The sequence below is a fragment of the Genypterus blacodes genome, unplaced genomic scaffold (genome assembly GCF_046128005.1).
Source record: "Genypterus blacodes isolate CSIRO-AG114 ecotype Tasmania unplaced genomic scaffold, CSIRO-AGI_Gbla_v1 ptg000226l_1, whole genome shotgun sequence".
Classification (NCBI taxonomy): domain Eukaryota; kingdom Metazoa; phylum Chordata; class Actinopteri; order Ophidiiformes; family Ophidiidae; genus Genypterus; species Genypterus blacodes.
In genome coordinates this window covers 13,092-32,500 of record NW_027467024.1, presented here as the reverse complement: position 1 = coordinate 32,500, position 19,409 = coordinate 13,092, and the positions used below count along the sequence as shown (strand labels likewise).

General features: G+C 50.8%; 2 protein-coding genes across 2 annotated transcripts in view; one reads left to right on the top strand and one right to left on the bottom strand.

The window, feature by feature from the left end:
- srebf1 (sterol regulatory element binding transcription factor 1) overlaps positions 1 to 3,683 on the top strand; it is a 13,111-nt gene extending 9,428 nt beyond the window's left edge. The window contains exons 17-19 of the mRNA XM_076170626.1: positions 571 to 792; positions 1,207 to 1,318; positions 2,222 to 3,683. Coding sequence (XP_076026741.1) covers positions 571 to 792; positions 1,207 to 1,318; positions 2,222 to 2,442 — 555 coding nt within the window. The 3' untranslated portion in view covers positions 2,443 to 3,683. The remainder of the gene's footprint in view (positions 1 to 570; positions 793 to 1,206; positions 1,319 to 2,221) is intronic.
- Positions 3,684 to 6,263: 2,580 nt separating this feature from the next.
- Positions 6,264 to 17,471, bottom strand: rai1 (retinoic acid induced 1). Its single transcript, XM_076170643.1, has 5 exons — positions 11,427 to 17,471; positions 10,980 to 11,366; positions 10,701 to 10,794; positions 9,529 to 9,578; positions 6,264 to 6,486 (listed from the first exon to the last, which is right to left on the bottom strand). The coding sequence occupies exons 1-5, from the start codon at positions 17,454 to 17,456 to the stop codon at positions 6,478 to 6,480; spliced, it is 6,570 nt and encodes a 2,189-aa protein (XP_076026758.1). The 5' UTR covers positions 17,457 to 17,471; the 3' UTR covers positions 6,264 to 6,477.
- Between the last annotated feature and the right edge of the window lie 1,938 nt (positions 17,472 to 19,409).

The window sequence follows — 19,409 nt, the reverse complement described above, 5'->3', positions numbered from 1 at the left end:
GTGTGTGTGTTTGTAGGTCCGTGTGTGTGACTTTAGGTACGTGTTTGGACAATATGTGTGGGTCCGTGTGTGTGTGTGTCTGTGTGAAAATATGTGTGTGTGTGTGTTTTGTAGGTCTCTGTGTGTACGTATGTGTCCGTGTGTGTGTGTGTGTGTCTGTGTGAGAGTCACAATATGTGTTTGTGTCCGTGTGTGTGTGTTTGTAGGTGCGTATGGGTCAGTGTGTGTGTGTGTCTATGGCCGGAGCTGTGGTGCATTGTAGTTGCATTGCATGTGTGTCTCAGCAGTGCAATGTCCCTGCAGTGTAACACAGAGCCTGGTCACCAGCTGCAGGACGCACTGAGCCGCCTGTGCTCAGTGGGACAGCGCTGTCTCGTTCTTGTCATCATGCTCTTGAGCAGGAGTGCGGAGCTTCAGTACTCATCTTTTATACCTCATGTCCTTGTAGTTATGTAGTACACATTTTCCTCTTTGTCCTCCTTTCATTCTTCTTCTGCAGCGTTGTTCAGGCCCCTCCCCCTCCCCGGTCTCGGTCTTGATCATTCCTGTTTCTCTCCGTCCCTCATCTAGGTCGTCCAGCTGCTGTTATGCGATTTGCTGTTGGTGATGAGGACTAACGTGTGGCGTCTGCAGCAGCAGCAGGGGAGCTGCCCATCGGGGACCGCGGGGGCGGCGGGTGCTGGCGCTCCCGCGGGACCCCATCAGGCCTCGCCGCCGGAGCTGCAGGGCTTCCAGCAGGATCTCAGCTCCCTGAGGAAGCTGGCACACAGCTTCAGGCCGGCGATGAGACGGGTAAGAAGCAGCAGCATCACAACTCAGACGGGCTGGGGCTTCACGTTACATGTTCTCAACAGAATACAACACGAGGTTGTTTTTATAGTACACACACACACACACACACACACACACACACACACACACACACACACACACACACACACACACACACACACACACACACACACACACACACACACACACACACACACACACACACACACACACACACACACACACACACACACACACACACACAGAGAGCCACGAGGCAGGTTTTCAGCAGTGCTGCTCCCAAAGCTTGGTTCTCTCTCTCTGATTTAGAGCAGAACATTCTGTATGAGTCATCATCGCTCATCCTCCTTCCCCTTCTCCTCCCCCGCTCTTCCCCTAAACTCTTCATCCCTCTGTCTCTCTCTCTCTCTCCAGTTGTTCCTACACGAAGCCACGGCCAGGTTGATGGCGGGGGCCAGTCCCACCCGCACACATCAGCTCCTGGATCGCTCGCTGCGTCGCAGAGCAACACCCGGAGCCAAAACAGGTGTGTGTGTGTGTGTGTGTGTGTGTGTGTGTGTGCGTGTGCAGGTCTATGCATAGGACACCGTTCCTTTAAGAAACACATCTGCACACGTATTTATATCTAAAAGCAGCAGTTTGTATAGTAATCAGTCAATAGTATGTCTTTTACGCACGGGTTAACAGGAAACATCATAGTTGACTTATCAGAATCAGCCTGTGTGTCACTTTGTTCCTCCCTCAGATTGGGAGCATGTGGGGGACTCTGATAACATTAACATAACATTATACTGCGTATAGGAGTCTGCAGAGCCAGAAGACGCAATTACGTCGCATTAATTAACGACGGGACTTTAAAATGTGAAAGCTTGACAAAAAAGAAAAAAAGAAAGCAACCAAGCTTCCCTCATCTGTGGCTGCAGCCGCTCTCAAAGCGCCGGCTGCCAGATTCGCATATTCATGGGGCTTTTCAAATAAGCTTCTGGAGAGCGGAGGAGCGGTGAAAGGATGTAATCAGAGGCTGTAATCAGCTTCTCCTCTATTTTGCCCCATTGTTCGCCGCGCAAAATCACATCAGCAGCGAAACAAGGTGGCGTGGAAGTCTGATTGGCTGAGGACCGAAGCGCTTGCGCGTGAGCAACTTTTGGATGCGGGCAAGTTTATGCACTTCCTGAAACGCTGCTCATCGCTCACAGCGTGTTTATGGACGTGTGTGTGTGTGAGTGTGTGTCAGTTCAGGAAGTAGAAAAGCAAAATCGGAGCAGCAGCTGCTAAAATCCAAGATGAGGTTAAAGGTCAGATCTGAATCCAGCTGTGGTTTGCCGGTCGTCTCCTCACACACACACTCCTTCCTCTCCCAGAGCTAACTGGAGCGCGTTGGAAGTTTGTGCGGTTGGCAGCGCGTTAGTAACACACACTCTTTTTGCAGAGGAGTGCGAGACGCGACCGGGCCAGCGGGAGCAGGCGGAAGCAGTGATGCTGGCGTGCCGCTACCTCCCCCCCTCCTTCCTGTCGGCGCCCGGCCAGAGGGTGGGCATGCTGGCAGACGCCGCCCGCACCCTGGAGAAGCTGGGAGACAAGAGGACGCTGCACGACTGCCAGCAAATGATCATCAAGCTGGGCAGCGGCACCACCGTCACCAACAGCTAGAGGAGGACGAGGGCGAGAGACACTCATGGACGAGGATACACTGTATATATATCACTGACACGCAAACACACACACACACACACACTGGTGGAGAGAAGAATGCACATATAGACACAATTCTGGCATTTTAACCTGCAGCTAATGGACAAATTGATTTTAAATTGAATCGATTCATGTCAAACAGATGAGTTTTCACCCTGGTTGGTCGCCCCGGCCCTCACGTCCCCTCACACACTAGAGTTCATACGGTTTATAAGTTCCACTAACAAGCTGAGTCCTTCGCCCGGAGTGTGTTTCCTCCCTCTTATCCCAGGAGGAGAACTTATCGCAGTGCCACAGTTTGACCACAGAGCGGCGCCATCGCACGCTCCTTGTGAGAATGGCAGACAGTCAGTCAGTCAGTCAGTGAGTGAGTGAGTGAGTGAGTGAGTGAGTGAGTGAGAGTGCGTGTGAGAGAAAGTGAAGTATGGAAGACGTTAGCTCAGCATTTCTTCACGATGGTTCCGGCCCCTCAGTGTTTTGGATACAGATGCACCTTAAAGCAGGCGGAGCGCTCGGCGGGTCGGACCGCCGGGTCGCTCTGCCAGGTCACAGAGCGACGCCTCCCCCCCCCCCCCCCTTATGTGCACTAGCCCCCGGAGGCTGATTTCAATACCATAATATGGCTTTATGAGGTTGTTTCCTCTTGTTTTGCTCTGTACATATTTAAAAAGAAATATTTATAATCTGTATGAACTTCAGACTGAGCAGTATTTTAATTGGAGCGCTTGTGTGTTTTGTTCCCCGCTTCCTTTTGTCGCGTAGCTCGGTACTGTAACGCTGTGGTGACGAGTGTAACAGTGTCAAGACACAGACACACACCCACCCGTCCGACCCAAACGACCTTTGACACTGTTGCACAGGTCACACACACCTCTGATATCAGCGTCCTGTTCTGGGAGCACCTATACAAACCTTGTGCAGTACTTTGCCTCGGACGATTTTAAAAATAATTAAACATTTTCATGCAGCCTGTAGTGAGTCGTTCCTTTCTTCCCGCTGTTAAGTTTCAATTCTCTTAGTGAACCACAGGTTGTTTTGTTTTGGTTGACGAATGTAAAAAGATCAAACCTTGGCATGTGTGTTTTTATAGTGTCATTGAGACGCAGCAGAGGGAAACATGTCAGACGTATCGCTCATGTAAACTTCAACTGATGTCTCTGTCTTTGGTTTGTGTAAATATTAAAATATTTTGTAAAGAATCATTATGCGTGTGTGTGTGTGTGTCATATTGCTTTCGGTGTAAATTTGATAATGGAAAGATGAAACTAGCTCAAAGTCCCATCTTGTTGTAGGTAAAGGTGCTACGTTGCGCTTCCCTAAACTCTGATAAAGTCACAAACCGACTAAGACGGAGGAACTTATCTTACAATCAGCTTGTTTAGAAAAGATTACTATACTTCCTGCCAAAAACTTGGAGACCAACCGCCCCCGATTCAGTGCAGTAAAACAATCAAGAGCACTTTCTTTCTTTTAAAAAACAGGAACTACTTCACGCAGACTGAGGGTTTGGCTGTGATTGTGATGAAGATGGATTTAAATCCTCCAAATTGGCTCCATGAAGCGGCCCTCGGTGACGGGACGATCATTTGACTTTGACTCAACCGTTCCATCAAGCCGTTCGGTTGTATTTTTTCCCCCTCGCTGCTTCTTTTAACAACGCTGCTTATTGTCACAATAAGACATTTCTGTTTGATTACCAAACCACCACTTGTAGCTTCACCCCCTTCTTGTTTTTGGAGCTCTGCAAGTATGAAACTGTATTTAAAGCGCAACCTAAACCACACGTCAATCATGTTATTTTATGCATGAGGTAATGTATTTATAGCCGCACGTGTGAGTAAATATGTCACGCTCAAACACCTGCAGGGCCTCAGTTCTCCCTCTCACACAGGAAGCTTCTCCTTCCCGCTCACTGCATTCCTGTTTGTCTCTGCAATTTGGGAGGAAGGTCGGTCCTCTCTCTCTTTCTCTCTCCCTCAGCCAATCAGATGTCACGGACATTACATCACTCTAACACTGACTCAGATTGGCCTCCCTACTCTGAGCAAAATCAATTTTTAGGCAAAGAAAGAGCAAAACCAGGCTGTGCGCTCGCCGTTTCCCAACCTTGCAGTCGCACCGGTCCGTATGCGGAACGTCACCGAAAGCAAAGGTTAAATGTTGTGACAGCACATTTGTATCAAAGCAAAGACAAAAAAGAGCAGGCGTTGGTCTTCGCAGCATTGAAAGGTGCTGGTATATTTCACATTGGCGTTACAAAAAAACATTTCAAACAAAGTGATGCTGTGTCATCGATTCCAAACAAAGAAGACATGAAAATCAATCCATCGGCATGAAAATCAATCTATCGGCATGAAAATCAATCCATCGGCATGCTCCAACTTAACACCAGTGACATTCCCCAAAAAAGGTCTTCTTTTTGTTCATCAACTGATTATTTTAATAACATTTTATAAGCAATAACATATTCCATTTTATAGAAAATAAACATCTCTAGGAAATACTATACACAATTATATTAGTACATCACATCTTACATTTAAACAGCATCAAATACTTATATACACCATTAAATAAGGAGCTTCATAAAAGAGAGATTTTGGTGTGGCGTCTTTGCACTTTATTTTATGCTCTAATACTTAAATATGTCTCCTTTTTGATATGACCGGTACTTTGAGTGACACCCTGCCCGCGGCGGGGCTTTGTTACATAGCGTGGCAGAGTGAGAGGCTACATTTGAGATTCACAAACAGACGAGTGTGTCATGAAGTCTAAACTTGCACGTGTTGGTCCCGTCTCCGTGGCTGCGGCGGGTGAAAGAATACATTGTGGCCCGACGGTTTACGGTGAAACTACCCGACTGTACACGTACATGTGATGACCCGACTCCCGGTCGGACCCTTGGAGCCCCCGATCTGCCAACCCCAGCAGACGACGTGACGATGGCGGCGTTGACTACACGCCTGTGCACACGGATGGATGGGAGTCGAGCTCGTTAGCCGAGTTCCTCTTTTCTTTTTTTTTTTCTTTCTTTTTTTCTTTTTAAATTTCCGTCGAACACAAAGCCTGACAAATACCAAGGTGGACGCAATGATGTCATACTGCACAGCAAAATACATCTGTGAAGATAAGAGCATTATAGTAAAATACTGCATCCATTTTTTGTTAACTCTTCGATATCAGAATATTTAGTCATCATGTACACTTTCCTTGTTGTTTCGTTTTTAAACACAGACACACACACTGACAGTACATCCAACTGCCGCCTTTTGTAACTCGTGACGACTCGGATACCAGATGTACTCCCTCCACACACACACACACCAGCATGTACGCACAAACACACCGATGTCGCTGTGGAATGACAGTTGAATGATTATCTCCACACACACACACACACACACACACACACACACACACACACACACACACACACACACACACACACACACACACACACACACACACACACACACACACACACACACACACACACACACACACACACACACACACACACACACACACACAATTTTGGCCCACTGACAAAGTGGCCAGAGGGATGCTCCTATCCAATCAGTGTCCGCCAGGTGTCGGACTATGATAGCAACCCATCTGAAGGCAGAACACACACGCGCATTTCCTCACTCTGCATTTCAAACAGGCGTCCCTTTGCTGGGCCCTAGGCAGCCGTCTCTAAAGCTGCAGCCTGTCCCCCTCCTGTCGAACAGCGCCGCCGTCGCCGCCGCCTCCGCCTTCTGCCTTTCAGGAGAACACTCTCCCAGGCCGGGGATCAGGACGCGGCGGTCCTCCTGGGTGTGTATGGCTCCGAGCTCCACCCTTAGCTCAGACCGTCGCCGCCTCTAAGCCCCAGGCTGCTGCGCTCGTCCGTCACCATTGTTCAGGCAGCACAGCACTTTCTCTGCCTCACTGGATAGGTGCTGCTCGCCAGGTTGAGAGGTGGTGTTTGGTGGTGTGACATGCTGGAATATCTTACAAATCCTGTAGGAGGAAGGAAGAGAGATGGACGTGTGAGCACACTGACACACACACACACACACATACACACATGACGGAGCAACATCAGAGCCATGCCAGGAGCCAGGTGCCCTCCTCTGCAGTAGAGCGTAGGCGTGTGAGATGAGGTGTGTGTGTGTATGTTCCTGCGTCGGCCATGCGCTCGCAGCACTGCAGAACGCTTGAACGCAACGTTTACCTTCAATCACGCAGCTGGAGTAACGCTTATGCATATTCACACGTATGCATCTCAACCGCATTAGGGCGAAAACCGTTAAGGAGCGTGTGTGTGTGTGTGTGTGTGTGTGTGTTTGTGTGTGTGTGTGCCTCTCTGCAGCGTGCGGACATGAAAGCGTGCTGGCTGCGGCGTGCAGGAGAGGGGAGATGGATGCAGCTGGCCGGTGAACCAGCTTCACTGTGAAAGACTCAGCGGGAACGCCTACTAATTGTGCGGTGGCGGCGGTGAAGCAGCTTTTCCCCTCTTATCCTCCGATGCAGCCCCCTCTCCCCCTCTCCCTCCCTCTCCGCCAGTTGCCCATACTGATGCCCTGGACGCAGACCAGCAGCTCTGCTCTGTCTTTTATCGCCGCCTGCTTATCTGTCTTTCATTTTTTCCCTCTCTTCCCTCTGTTTACCTCCCTGGAGTAATGCTCATCTTTTCCACCTTCAATCCATTTTCATAATTTCCTCATTATACTCTCCCCCTCTCGCTCTCTCTCTCCCTCCCTCTCTCTCACCCTCTCCCTCTCCCCTTGCTGCCTGTCTTTCTAGTTGCCCTTCCTTTCTCTCTGTCCCTTTCATTCTGTCGCTCTCTGATGTAACTCCCCCCCCCCCCCTCTTTTGTTTCCACTCAGCTGCAGCACTAACAGCCTCTCCCCCCCTCCCAAGTGTGAGATTACAGGTAACCTGTTAATGAACCTGTGTGGACATATAGCATGTGTGAGTGTGTGTTTGTCCCTTAGCTCCGCAGGATCGCCAGATGAATATAGGATGTGTGTGTGTGTGTGTGTCAGTGTGTGTGTGTGTGTGCGCAACTTCCTCCCTATGTTTTTCAGACATGAAACCAAGGCAGGGGAAGATTTTCAGATGGGGGACCGATGGGTGGGGGTGGGTGGTTGGTTGCCTCTGCGTGTGTGTGTGTGTGCGTGTGTGAGTATCTGCTTCTCCCTTTGATTAGGCTGCTCGGCGTAAATTGGTACAGCACAGACCCACACACAGAGACCTTTAGATCCCTCAGCTGATGACAGCTCTGCCTCAGCTTGCTAACAACAATCTCTCTCTCTCTCTCTGTCTGTCTCTCCATCTTTCCCTCCATCTCTCGCTCTCCCTGTCTCTCTCTCTCTCTCTCTCAAACTATTTCTGCCGCTCAGACGTGGGAGTTGAGGTGAAGAGAGGTGGGGAGAGGAGATGAGAGAGACCGACGAGGACGGGATGAGAAGGGATGAAGGGGGGATGACTGCAAATGGAAAGGGGGGCACAGAGGAGAAGGGAGCGGAGAAGGAGTGAGAGACGGAGGGAGCGAGAACAGCAGGGGGAGAAGCAAAATAAGCAAAGGGGGGGCGGGGGGGAATGAAAGGAGGGAAGGGAAATAACAAGGAAAAGAGAGAGAGTGACAGAGAGAAAAGAGAGAGAGAGACTAGGAGGGGAGGGGAGCAGGCAGCGATGGTGGGTGGAGTGTTTTGATCAGCAGCCAGCTTTTCATCCATGTCAGTCTGCACAGAGGAGAACGAGAGAGAGAGAGAGAGAGAGAGAGAGAGAGAGAGGGAGAGAGAGAGAGAGAGAGAGAGAGGCGAGGGGAGGGAGCAGGGGAGGCGACTGCTCCTGCTGCCTCAATGCACCGCTGCTCCCTGCTGAATGTCAGCATCTCTCACGCCACACACACACTCACACACACACACAACCTCCCCTTTGCATTTGACCTTCCTCCATACGCTGCGGTGCAAATCTGCCACCACCAGATGGCGTCTGTCTTACAGTAAAGCAGATTTTGGGGGGCGAGCTGTGTGTGTGTGTGTGTGTGTGTACCAACACAAAGCTGCAGTGGTGCTCAATCATAACAGAGGGCGTTGAGTGACGGCGTTACCGTAAATTGATAACAAAGCGCTTATGCCCCCGGTGGCCGACGGCTGAAAGGGCATTAGCTTGTCAAGGTCATCGGGTACGTATTGATCTGGAAACAAAAGATCAATGGAATCTAGAAGAGATACAGATCTGTCCCCCCGTCCGCTTGGGACCAGATGAAGCCGCATCTCTCTCACACACACACACACACACACACACACACACACACACACACACACACACACACACACACACACACACACACACACACACACACACACACACACACACACACACACACACAAGGCTTCCGTTCTGAGTCTTTCTGTTTTACAAGAGCTGACAGTCGTGTTTCCGAGCTCGCCGCTGCCGCCTCATCTATCCAGCCGCCGCCGTGCTGCTGCTCGTGACAGCGACGCGTGAACTCAATTTTTGTTATGCATCAAGCAGAGGAGGGGGAGTGGGGATGGGGGAGGAGGAAGAGGCGGAAGAGGAGGAGGAGGGGAAAAACAGAGGATGAGAGGGGAAGTGAGGGGAGAAGAAAATCGAAAGTAGAGCAGCGCTTCAGCAGTGAGAAGTATTTAATGGTAGCACAATCACATTCTCACCTACTGTACACACACACACACACAAACCTGAGAGGTTGTTACCCTGGGAGACGCCAGACTCGCTTGGTTCCAGAAATATTCAACATGTAACGTTCACTACTTCTCTGAATGATTCATCCTGAAGGCGAGTGGCGCCGATAATGGGCCAATCAGAGGAGCTTATTATGTGGATGATTCTCCAGACGCTCAGGCGGCTTTGAGCGCTCTGTGCTCTCTCTCGCCATTAGTTCTCTCCCCTCGGGGATCAAGTATCCGTCTTTTGCTCACTATACCTGATCGATGTGTGTGTGTGTGACTTTATTTGGCAGAGCGGGGGTTAATGTCTTTGTGAAGAGGTACGTCCTCTGTTTTGACTCACCTCATGTTTGGGACACTTGATGGAGAAGTCATCATCATGGAATGTGCAGCCTGGAGGGAGCGGGAAATTAAAGGAGAGAGAGCGAGAGAGAGCGAGAGAGAGAGAGAGAGAGAGAGAGAGAATAAGCGGGAGGCACGGCAGACAAGTCACCCAAAGTGAAACACACGACGCATGTGAGCGGGATGCACACAATGAGCGCGTCACCCACAGACAAGATGACAGCAAGGTGGGGATAAATGAAAAATGAGCCCCCAAAAAAAAAAGAGGAAGAGAGCGAGAGAGAGAGAGAAAGAGAGGGAGAGAGACGGAGAGCAACAAAGTAAAGCGAGAGACTGAGTGGATGAGTTGCAGTGCAGGCAGGCAGTCAGATATGGCTGGTGCACTCAGCAGGATTAAAAAAGGACCCGGCTCGGCTCCCCGTGCTGGCTCGGCAGACGTGGCAGGCCTTCTAATCCTCACACACACACACGCACGCAGGCACGCGAGCACACACACACGTGCGAGGTAACATCATGGGAAGCCGTGTGACATACAGGATATGCTGACACACACATGTACGGCCGCAAAAAGGAAGAAGCAGGGAAGCAGCCATGTTGTCTGTGTGGTGATGAGGCGCACACGCACACACACACACACACACACACACACACACACACACACATGCTGCATCCCCTCTCAGTCCCCAGACAGCTGAATGGATGGATGGAGCCACAGGGGTTGCGGTCAATAATGCACACCTACACACCCTCCCCTCCCTCTATCGCCTCCATCTCGCCCTCTCACACACTCCAGGGTCCCACTTTCCCACATCATCCCCCTTTATTCAACGCTCCCTTCCCAGCTTCCCCTCCCTCCTTCTCTCCTTCTCCTCTCTCCCTCTCCCCAAGCACTCTCAGACATCTCCGCTGTCACTCAATAACGTTACTCCTTGATGCATTTTCCTTCTCTCATTTTACCCACATCCGCTCTTCCTTCTCTCTCTCTCCTTTCCTTTTCACTCTACATGTCCCTGTGCCCCCCTACCTTCAGGCCTCCCATTCCATCCTCCCAATTTCCCCTCCTCATTCCTCCCTCCCTCCCTCCCTCCCTCCCTCTGCCTGGCTCTTCATCCCCCCCTTGTCGCTCTCCTCCTCTCTCTCTGTCTCTCTCTCTCTCGTCCCACGGTCTCTTACCCATCTCTTTGGCGCAGACATAGTGGTATTTACGAGTGCAGCCTCTCCAACAGCAGCTGAGGGACGCCCCCACAATCTGGCACTTGTAGCAGCTCTGAGGTTAGTCGGGACAGACGGACAGAGACCAATAAGGAAACAAACCAATTGACCGATAGGGGCATGGGGAGAGAGAGAGGAGAGAGAGAGAAAGGAGGGAAACAAAGTTAGACTTTGTGTACGCCACATTGTTTTAATCATAGGAACATTTCAGAAGGATCAATGGGGTCATTTCCGTCTTACCGCTTGGGCAGAGTTGCTGGCGGCCTCCTTCAGTCCGTACAGTCTCCCTGCAAACATAATCACCCCCTTGGTCCAGATGGTACAGTTCTCATGTGCCCAGTGTTCCTTAGCCTCTGCCTGTTCTTGTAGCCTCTGGAAAGCTCCGCCCGCACGGCCGTCCTGATCACCGCAGCCTCCTGAGCTGCCGCTGCTCTCTGCGGACTGGAGTTGCCTCATCCGCCTGAATCTCTCTCGGAGCGTTAATCTCCGTGGGCCGCCTTCCCGAATAGCTCGCTCTGTTCTTTCTATCCGTCGGTAGTGCCAGTGGTGGTGCCTACTACTACTGCTGCTGCTGCTGCTGCTGCTGCCCTCTTGCGTGGACGCCTCCTTCTCTGCCTCCTTCTCTGCCTCCTTCTCTGCCTCCTTCTCTACCTCCTTCTCTGCTTCTGTCTCTGCCTCCGTCTCTGCCTCGTCCTGTTCCTCCTTCTTCATGGAGCCCCCTTGTTCTTCACTGTTGTCATCGTCGTTGGTCCTCTCTGGGATCTCTCTGAGGGATTCTGTGGGTCTGTTGGTCAGAAGTTTCCTCGGAATGTTGTCTTCGGTGTAGTAGGGTCCACACAAATCACCAAGGTCTCTGTAATTTGCTGGCTTTCCACACAGGCAACATGAAAGACACCTGCCAATTAGGTCTTTATGAACCAAGGGTCCCTGGAGCATTGCAGAGGTGTGTGGCACTATCTTTGCCACTGTGATGGGATTCTTCATTCTCACTATTCTCTTTTTCCTGTATTTCTGAAATACTGCTGCATCCTCGGGCCGGTTCACTATGGAACACCAAGAGGAAAAGTCTCTGGAGTTGTTTATCCGCACATATGGACAGAAAGACAGTTTGTTTTTTTGTTGGACAGGCTTGCGTCGGATTCTTTTCACAGAAATGATCTCAGTCTGGTTTTCTGATATCGTCACTACAGGGCCCACAACACATTGATCCGTTTTTTCCGTGTTTCCACCTTCTGCTTTTTCTCTTTCTCTCTCCTCTTTTTCATCCTGTTCACACCCTGCAGCCCGTATTACCGCCTCGATAACCTCTATGGCATCTTTCATCCCTGGCTTTGGCCCGGGCTTTTTGTGCACCTTCACAGGCGTGTCGGTGCTGTGCTCTGCTGGGGGTTTGCCCCGCTTCCTCTTGGTTGGATTTGCTGAAGGTTTTCTGCCTCTTCGCGCCTTCTGGGTAAGTTCTGTGCAGGTAACCTGCGAGGCATCACTCGCCTCGTCTGGGCTGATCGACAGAGCTGCTGTGGGCTCTGTGGGCGTCGCGTCTGTTTCTGCCTTCTCCTGTTCTACTGTTTCACTATTTGTTTCCTTGGCTGTCTCTTTACTTTCTTCGGGGAGTTGGTCTTTCCTCTTCTTTCTCTTCTGCTTCAGGTGCATCTCATGGTTGTTCTTAATAGCCCTCTGTTTGGCTAACCTTGGTGTGGTTACTATCAAGTTTCCCGCTTCAAAGGCAACTACAGAGATGTCTGTACTCTCCACCATGGCCCATCTCTTCCTCTTCGTTCTAGAGGACTTGGTACCAGCAGCAGAGTCTGGTGCACCTGTTGAGCTCCAGCCCATGTCCTCCCCTGCATCCACCTGTGCCCCTGTTTTAATGTTTTCCCGTGTCATCTCATCCTTACCTACAACCTCTTCTACCAGCTCTCGTCTCGCCCCCTTTGGTGTTGATACCTCTTGACACATCTCTTGCGTTTCCCTCTGTTGTATCATCTCTATTCTCCTCGCTGCTCCTTCACACTGTCTCGCTCCCTCTTGTCTGGACTCCGTACTTTTCACATCTCCTTTCATTTCAGTGCTATTTGTCAGCAGAGGTGTCTCCACTTCCTTTAAGACATGTTGAGACAAAGACTTTGTTGTCAAATCCTCAGTGAGATTGCTCTCCATCTGTGACACTGGGACGTGTTTCTTTGAACCAGGAGATGTAATTTTCTGCACCATGGCCTCATATTTCTGTCCTCTGCCCTTACGTGGTGGTAAAACTTTTGTTTTAGTGGGGCACTGAGGAGGCACTACAGGCACATCACTGGTGACGTCACTTTCAGTAATGTTGGCCATAGTGTCTTTGGTTGGTGAAATGCTCACAGAGATTTTCTTAGGTGGGCCTCGCTTTCGTTTGGCTTGGGCACCCTTCTCTTTAGCCGTGGGTGAAACGTGTTCCACCTGGGGGGTCTGAGGCGGTGCAGGTTTTGGTTTAGGTTTTGGACCCCTCTTTTTCTTTACTGGTGTTGCAGATGGTTGTGGGCTGGGTTTTCTTTTTAGTGGAAGCAACGCCTTCTCTTCAGGCTGGTCAGTTGTGAGCTCTGGGTTAGGTGGAGCAAGTGGGTCACCTGGAGCGTTTGTATGTTTATCCGTATTCTGGGAGTCATTTAGGTTTTGTTCTATATTTACAGGTTCCTCTTTTATAGAAACATCACAGGCTTTAATTTCTGTTAGTGTCTGTGGTGGAACATCTTCCTCAATAATCATTTCCTTTTCTTTCAAAACTTTTTCCAGTGAGGACTTTCTGGATCTCAGGACCATGTTGTTACCATCCTTCTCTGAAGACTTAACTTCAGGGTTTGCTTGCTTTTCTTCCTCGGTTATTTGTTCGTGGTCTACTTGTGATATTGTAGCTTTTAGATTCTTCTTACCTCTGCTTTGTGACCCTGTCAAAGGTTGAATGTTTACTTCCTGTTGTATCAGCTTGCCTTTAGAGAGGGAGCCTTTGGGGCGACCCACTGGGGCCTTGACCGGCACAACATCAGCAAGGGGTAAAATATCTTCAGGCTTTTGTCCAGGTTTAAGCACTGGTTTTGGACCTGGTTTTGGCCCAGGTTTGGATCCAGGTTTCGGCCCAGACCTTGAACCCGGTTTGGGTCCTGGCTTTCGTTTTATAAGAGTCTCAATTTTGGGGGGAAGTTCTGGTATATTTGGCACAGGCTTTTGTCCAAGTTTAGGGCCTGGTTTAGGTCCAGGCTTGGACCCAGGTTTTGGTCCTGATTTAAGCCCAGGTTTAGGCCCTGGTTTTACTCCGGGTTTTGGGCTTGGTTTGGGCCCAGGTTTGGGCCCTGGTTTTCTCTTTACATGAGCTTCAACTTTAGGTGGCAAGTCTGGTGCATTGAATGAGCGAGTGCACATTCTTGAACGAAAACCATCTGTTAGCATTTTGGGAGTCTGGCTCATGATAGATTCTTGATGAGCCAGGTCCATTTGATCTGAGAAAAGCACAGTTTTGCTGGGAGGCATGCATGGTTTCTGTGTAGGTGAAGGGGCTCTCTCCTCTTTGTCTCCCTCGATCTCCAAGCTTATCTGCCGTCTCATTCCAACACCTGAGTGTATGGGTCTCCTTCTGCCCCTGGCGTGCTTCCGTCCAAATGCCCGCGGCTGGGCAGATGGAGCTACAGGCTCTGGCTTGCCCAAGGGGGTCACAGCACTGGGGCTGCTAATGCCTGGCTCTATGTCTTCGTCACCCTTCTTTGGGGAGGGTGGAGTGTTTGCCCAGGATGGGGCTGAGGGGAGTATCGACTTCCCTGGCAGCTGAGGAGAGTCTGGCTCCAGCACTTTAGCGTCACTGTGATCAATATGATCCCTGGCCTGAGTTGGAGGTGTTGCCTTGTCATTGAGGGCTGAAAAGACTGGCATAGCAGACTGAGGCTGAGGAGCAGTGTCACCAATACCTGACCCCCTTGCAGAAGCGTCTGCTGCTGTGTTCGGGTGGACAGGCACCCCTGCAAACTCAGTATCAGTGTGGAGCTCAGTGCTCTGACTCTCTGTCCTGCTGCAGAGATCCCTAGCTAGCTGCTCTGACCTGTCCTTGTTGTTCATGTGCTCCTCAGTCTCTTCCAGGCCCTCCCCCACTTCCTCTATGTCCACAGACAGCGGAGTAGGTAGAGAATGTTGCTCTTTCTTTTCCTCTGCGTCAGCTCTCTCTTCTCCCTCCTCCTCTTCATCCTCTTCCTCATGTCTGTTCTCTCCCCTGTCTGAATTTCTTTCTTCCATGGCCTCCACGTGGGGGGTTGGTGAGGTGTTCTCTGAGCTGTCCTCCTTCTCGGTGGAATATTGATCCTGTTCAAGGTCACCCCTCGAAATGAAAGGCAGTGTTTTCACTGAGCTTTCAGAAGCCGTGGGGGAGTCAGATTTGAAGGCCTCTGATTTCATCTCGTGGCCAAAATGTCCCTTGTGGCTGGAGTCAGAGAGAGCTGCTGGAGACTGTTCAACTGAGTCTCTTGAATCGGGGTCATATTTGCTCTGGACCCCCTGGTACACAGTGTCCTCGTAGCAATAGTTTTTTTCTGTCACCCCTTTGTTTAATTTGCTGTAGAGAACAGGGCAATTCTCATCTTCAGACCATTCTTCCAGCTTCTTTGTAGAGTTAGTGCTAAAGTCTTTGTCATGGTCAGGGGTCTTGTCCATTGTCAACTCTATTTTGCTCGTTTTTTCTGTCCAAGCTGATTCCTCAAAGTTCTCTTTCACTGGTTCATTGATATGCTGGATATCTAAAGGGGAATCCCTCTCCTGTTTCATAGGACTGGGGATTGTAATGCTTGTAGGAGATCTCTCGTCACCTATACTCTTAGCTGGAGTGCTCATGCCATCTGCTCCCTGCCCTGACTGACATCGAGCGGGGTCAGGGGTTATGTTGTGAAGACCCGAGTCCCCAGATCTGGTGGACATATCATCTGGAGATGTCATGGAGCACGATGAGGCTGTTTCCAGGCTGAGGTGAGTGTTGTTGGGGGCCTGTGCTGGACTTCGGCCCTGTCCGCAGTAGTAGTATCCCCTCTCCAGGTGTTCGTCACTGCTGCTGGAATAGCCTCCTCCATCGTGGAGCTCCATGGACAGTGACTGGTGCTGTGGGGTGGAGTACGGGTCCTGCATGGGGCCTCCACCCACACTCCCACCCCCTCCATCTGGGTATTGAGGACTTTTGTATTCCTCACCTTTCTTGGATGATGCTCCACTTCCAGCACTGCTGTTGCTCCCACCACTGTTGCGCTTACTGCCTTTCTTGTTGGCCACTAGGGCTTCAGAGAGCAAAAGCTGCTGAACATTGTTGGAGATGTTCTCAACCTGAGAGGTGAGGGCATTCAGGCTCCACAAGCTGGGGTTGGACAGGAGTTTCTCTGAGAAGCGTTCTTTCATTGTGGGGACCTGTGGAGTGGTTGTGTAGCTATGTGGGGCTGCATGGGGCACATTGGGTGACGGGTGTGAGCGTGGAGGCATAAGCATACTGCTGGAGCTGCCTTGCTCCTGCATACCAGCTGAGGAGGACGAAGAGGACGAAGCTGCCCCAGGGGTCATGGGAGGTTGGCTGTACTGGAAAGACTCTGGATTAGTCATTAACGGTGAGGGAGTGGAGCTGTACGAGGGGGAGCGCCCCACAGAGCGGGCAGGGGAGTGGCTAGAGGAGGGGCTACAGGTCTGGTAATATTGCTCTGGGGATCTGACCGCCAGCTCGGACAGACAATAGTTCTGTTGAGTTTGGCTGTAGTGTTGGTATTTAGGGTGGGGTTCCTGGGGGTTGGCCAAGACCTGTAAAGAGGCCTGGGGCTCATAACTTCTTGAGGGAGGCTGCTGGTAGCTGTAACTGTTTGGGGTGGATCTGTACCCCCCTTGCTTCAGACTGTTGTGGCTGCTCATTTGTCTGCCATACTGGGAGTTGGGCGGAATATTGTAACCTTTATAACAGTGCGGCATTGGATTGCACTTCTCCATGTACGGGGAGGGAGAAGGTGAATGCTGCGGGTAGTGCAGGTGACTCTGGGGGTACATTAGTGGGGAGGGGGAGGGATTAGTTGGGTGGGGCTGGTGGTGGGGGCTGGTATAGGCTGGGGTAGACTGCTGGTGGCACTGAGTCTGGGAGTGACCCAGCATGTTCTGGTCCATGTATTGGGAAGAGCTGGGCGCGGGGGCACCACTGGCCTCCATACGTCCCACCAGCTCTTGGTCATACTGTGCTAACTGGGCTGGGTCCTCCCACTTCTGTTGGAGGTGGCCCTCACTCATGTATTGGGCTGAGTAGTTCCCAGTGCCCATGTGGTTACTGTAACCCCCAGGACCCTGCAGGTGCTGACTGGGGGTTGGCGTTGTTACTTTGTTCCCTCGGTAGGGTTTCTTTGCTTGCGGGGTTGCTGATCCTCCGTTCCCACCTCCATTCCCACCACCATTGCCTGGGTAACCTGGGTAGGCTTGCTGGCTGAAACAGTCTTTGGGTCCTACTGCAGGTCCCGGGCCACCAGTTGGAGTCATGCCTGCAGGGTTAGCCAATGAGTGGGTCTCATATCCTGGTCTGGTGAGCCCTGGTCCCGGGCCTGGATGGGGACCAGGGCCCGGGTGCGGGTGCTGGGGGTGGGGATGAAGCGGGTGTTGCCGGTAGGTCTCCAGGCGGGATAATTCATGGGGCTCCTGCTGGTAGCAGGGTTGGTTGCTGTGGTAACCGCTGCTGCGCTCACGGAAGGACTGCATGACGCTCTCCGTCTGTAGCCAGAGCAGAGGAGGGGAAGGTGAGGTGAGATGGGAAAGGGGGGAGGGGGGTTGGGGGTTCTAAAGACAGGGAAAGGTGGGGAGAGAGAGAAGTGTGGTTAAGCTCAGGCTTTATCCATCCAGAATGATTACCTCACATTTAATGTTTAATTAGCATTTAACATTCACCTGGAATCAAAACAAATTTCTCCTCTGCTTTAGGAACATCACCGATAATGTCACACACACACACACACACACACACACACACACACACACACACACACACACACACACACACACACACACACACACAGTCTGCACTCACCCCAAAACAAAGAGATATACAATTCATTAGCATATTCGATTTCACAGCACTAACCAAGTTTGTCTGATTGCACACTGCACTAATTGCTTTCTTGTTCACAGTTTTGATGTTTTGCATGTGCGCGTGTGTGACAGAATGTGCCTGTGTGCATACGTTCATGCATGTGTGTGTGTGTGTGTGTGTGTATAAAATAGCCCTTCTGTGGTGCAAGCTGGCGGATCTGTTTCAGCCTCTCAAGATGGAGGGCCGATGCAGCGGTGATTGACAGGCGTGAGACAGAGGAAAGGGGGGGGGGAGTGAGAGAGTGAGAGAGCAAGAGAGTGTGTCGCAGGTAGAAGATGACCTCCGACCTCGGAGCATCACTACATTTGCGAGCTTCCAGCTGTGTTGTGTGTTACGCATTGCCGAGCGAGTTTGAATCAGAGACTCTTCTACCCCTGGAAGACATTAGGCCATATTACAAAGATAAACAAAGAGCAGAAAGTGGAATGTTGTGCTTCGTCTTTGATGCAGCGTTCCAGCCGAGCCCTCTTATTGTTCTCCTCTCCCCTCCGTCTCCTCCTGCACAGATGCAAACTCCAATTTCCTCTAAGGGGAAGTGGAAGTGTTAGTGTTTTGTGTTTGTGTGGGTGCTTTCAATTTGTGTGTGTGTGTGCCGTGTTTGTTGCAGTATGCGTGCACACGTGCCACTGTTTGCCTGTAATTTTTTGCTTGGCTGTGTGTGTGTTTGTTTGTGAAAGTGTGTTTATGCATTCATACAATAGAGAGAGAAAGAGAGGCGGCATGGAGAGTGCTCATGCTCTATAAAAGGAACGGTGTCACCTGGAGACGCGCTGCTGTGTGTGTGTGTGTGTGTGTGTGTGTGCGCGTGTGTGTGTGTCAGCCCGCTCTAGCACAATATCCCAGCATTCAACCCGCCCCAGGGACAGTGGTGCATCCCACCAGACACACAGTGGCATTATTCATCTCTGAAGCATTGTGTGTGTGTGTGTGTGTGTGTGTGTGTACACAAGAAAGCCAAACGGTGTGTGAATATTGCGTGCACTCATTCTTGTGTAACCCTGAATGTGTGCCTGGTCTGTTTGTGTTTATGTATGCTGGTCCATAGGTTTTGGCAGGACCTTTAACACACACACACACACACACACACACACACACACACACACACACACACACACACACACACACACACACACACACACACACACACACACACACACACACACACACACACACACACACACACACACACACACACACACACACACACACACACACACCCCCCTCGAGAGCCTCTGTCCTCCCTCCTACCTTTCCATCTCTCCACCCTGCGGCCAATGACTGCTTCTCTTGCAATGATGTGTGTTTGTAGGTATACCTGCATGAGTGTGTGTGTGTGAGCGTGTGTGTATATTTGTTTACACAATGACCTAAATAAGATGCTTATAGGGGACATAGGGTGGTGTGGTGCAGAGCTGGCAGCAGAGACAACAGTTTGAAGCATGCATCACTTTTGGGAATAAGGTGGTGTGTGTGTGTGTGTGTGTGTGTGTGTGTGTGTGTGTCTGTCTCCTCCACAGTTTGACAAGTGCTGCACAATAATTAACAGAATTAAACGCAATTCACTT

Bases quoted from the DNA above. Each gene is read 5' to 3' on its own strand.
- rai1 (XM_076170643.1), bottom strand. From the start codon at position 17,456: ATGCAGTCCTTCCGTGAGCGCAGCAGCGGTTACCACAGCAACCAACCC. The intron at 10,795-10,979 runs GTAAGACGGAAA...GACTAACCTCAG, and splicing joins CCAGCAACTCTGCCCAAGCG to AGCTGCTACAAGTGCCAGAT. The intron at 9,579-10,700 runs GTAAGAGACCGT...CGCTCCCTCCAG, and splicing joins TGTCTGCGCCAAAGAGATGG to GCTGCACATTCCATGATGAT.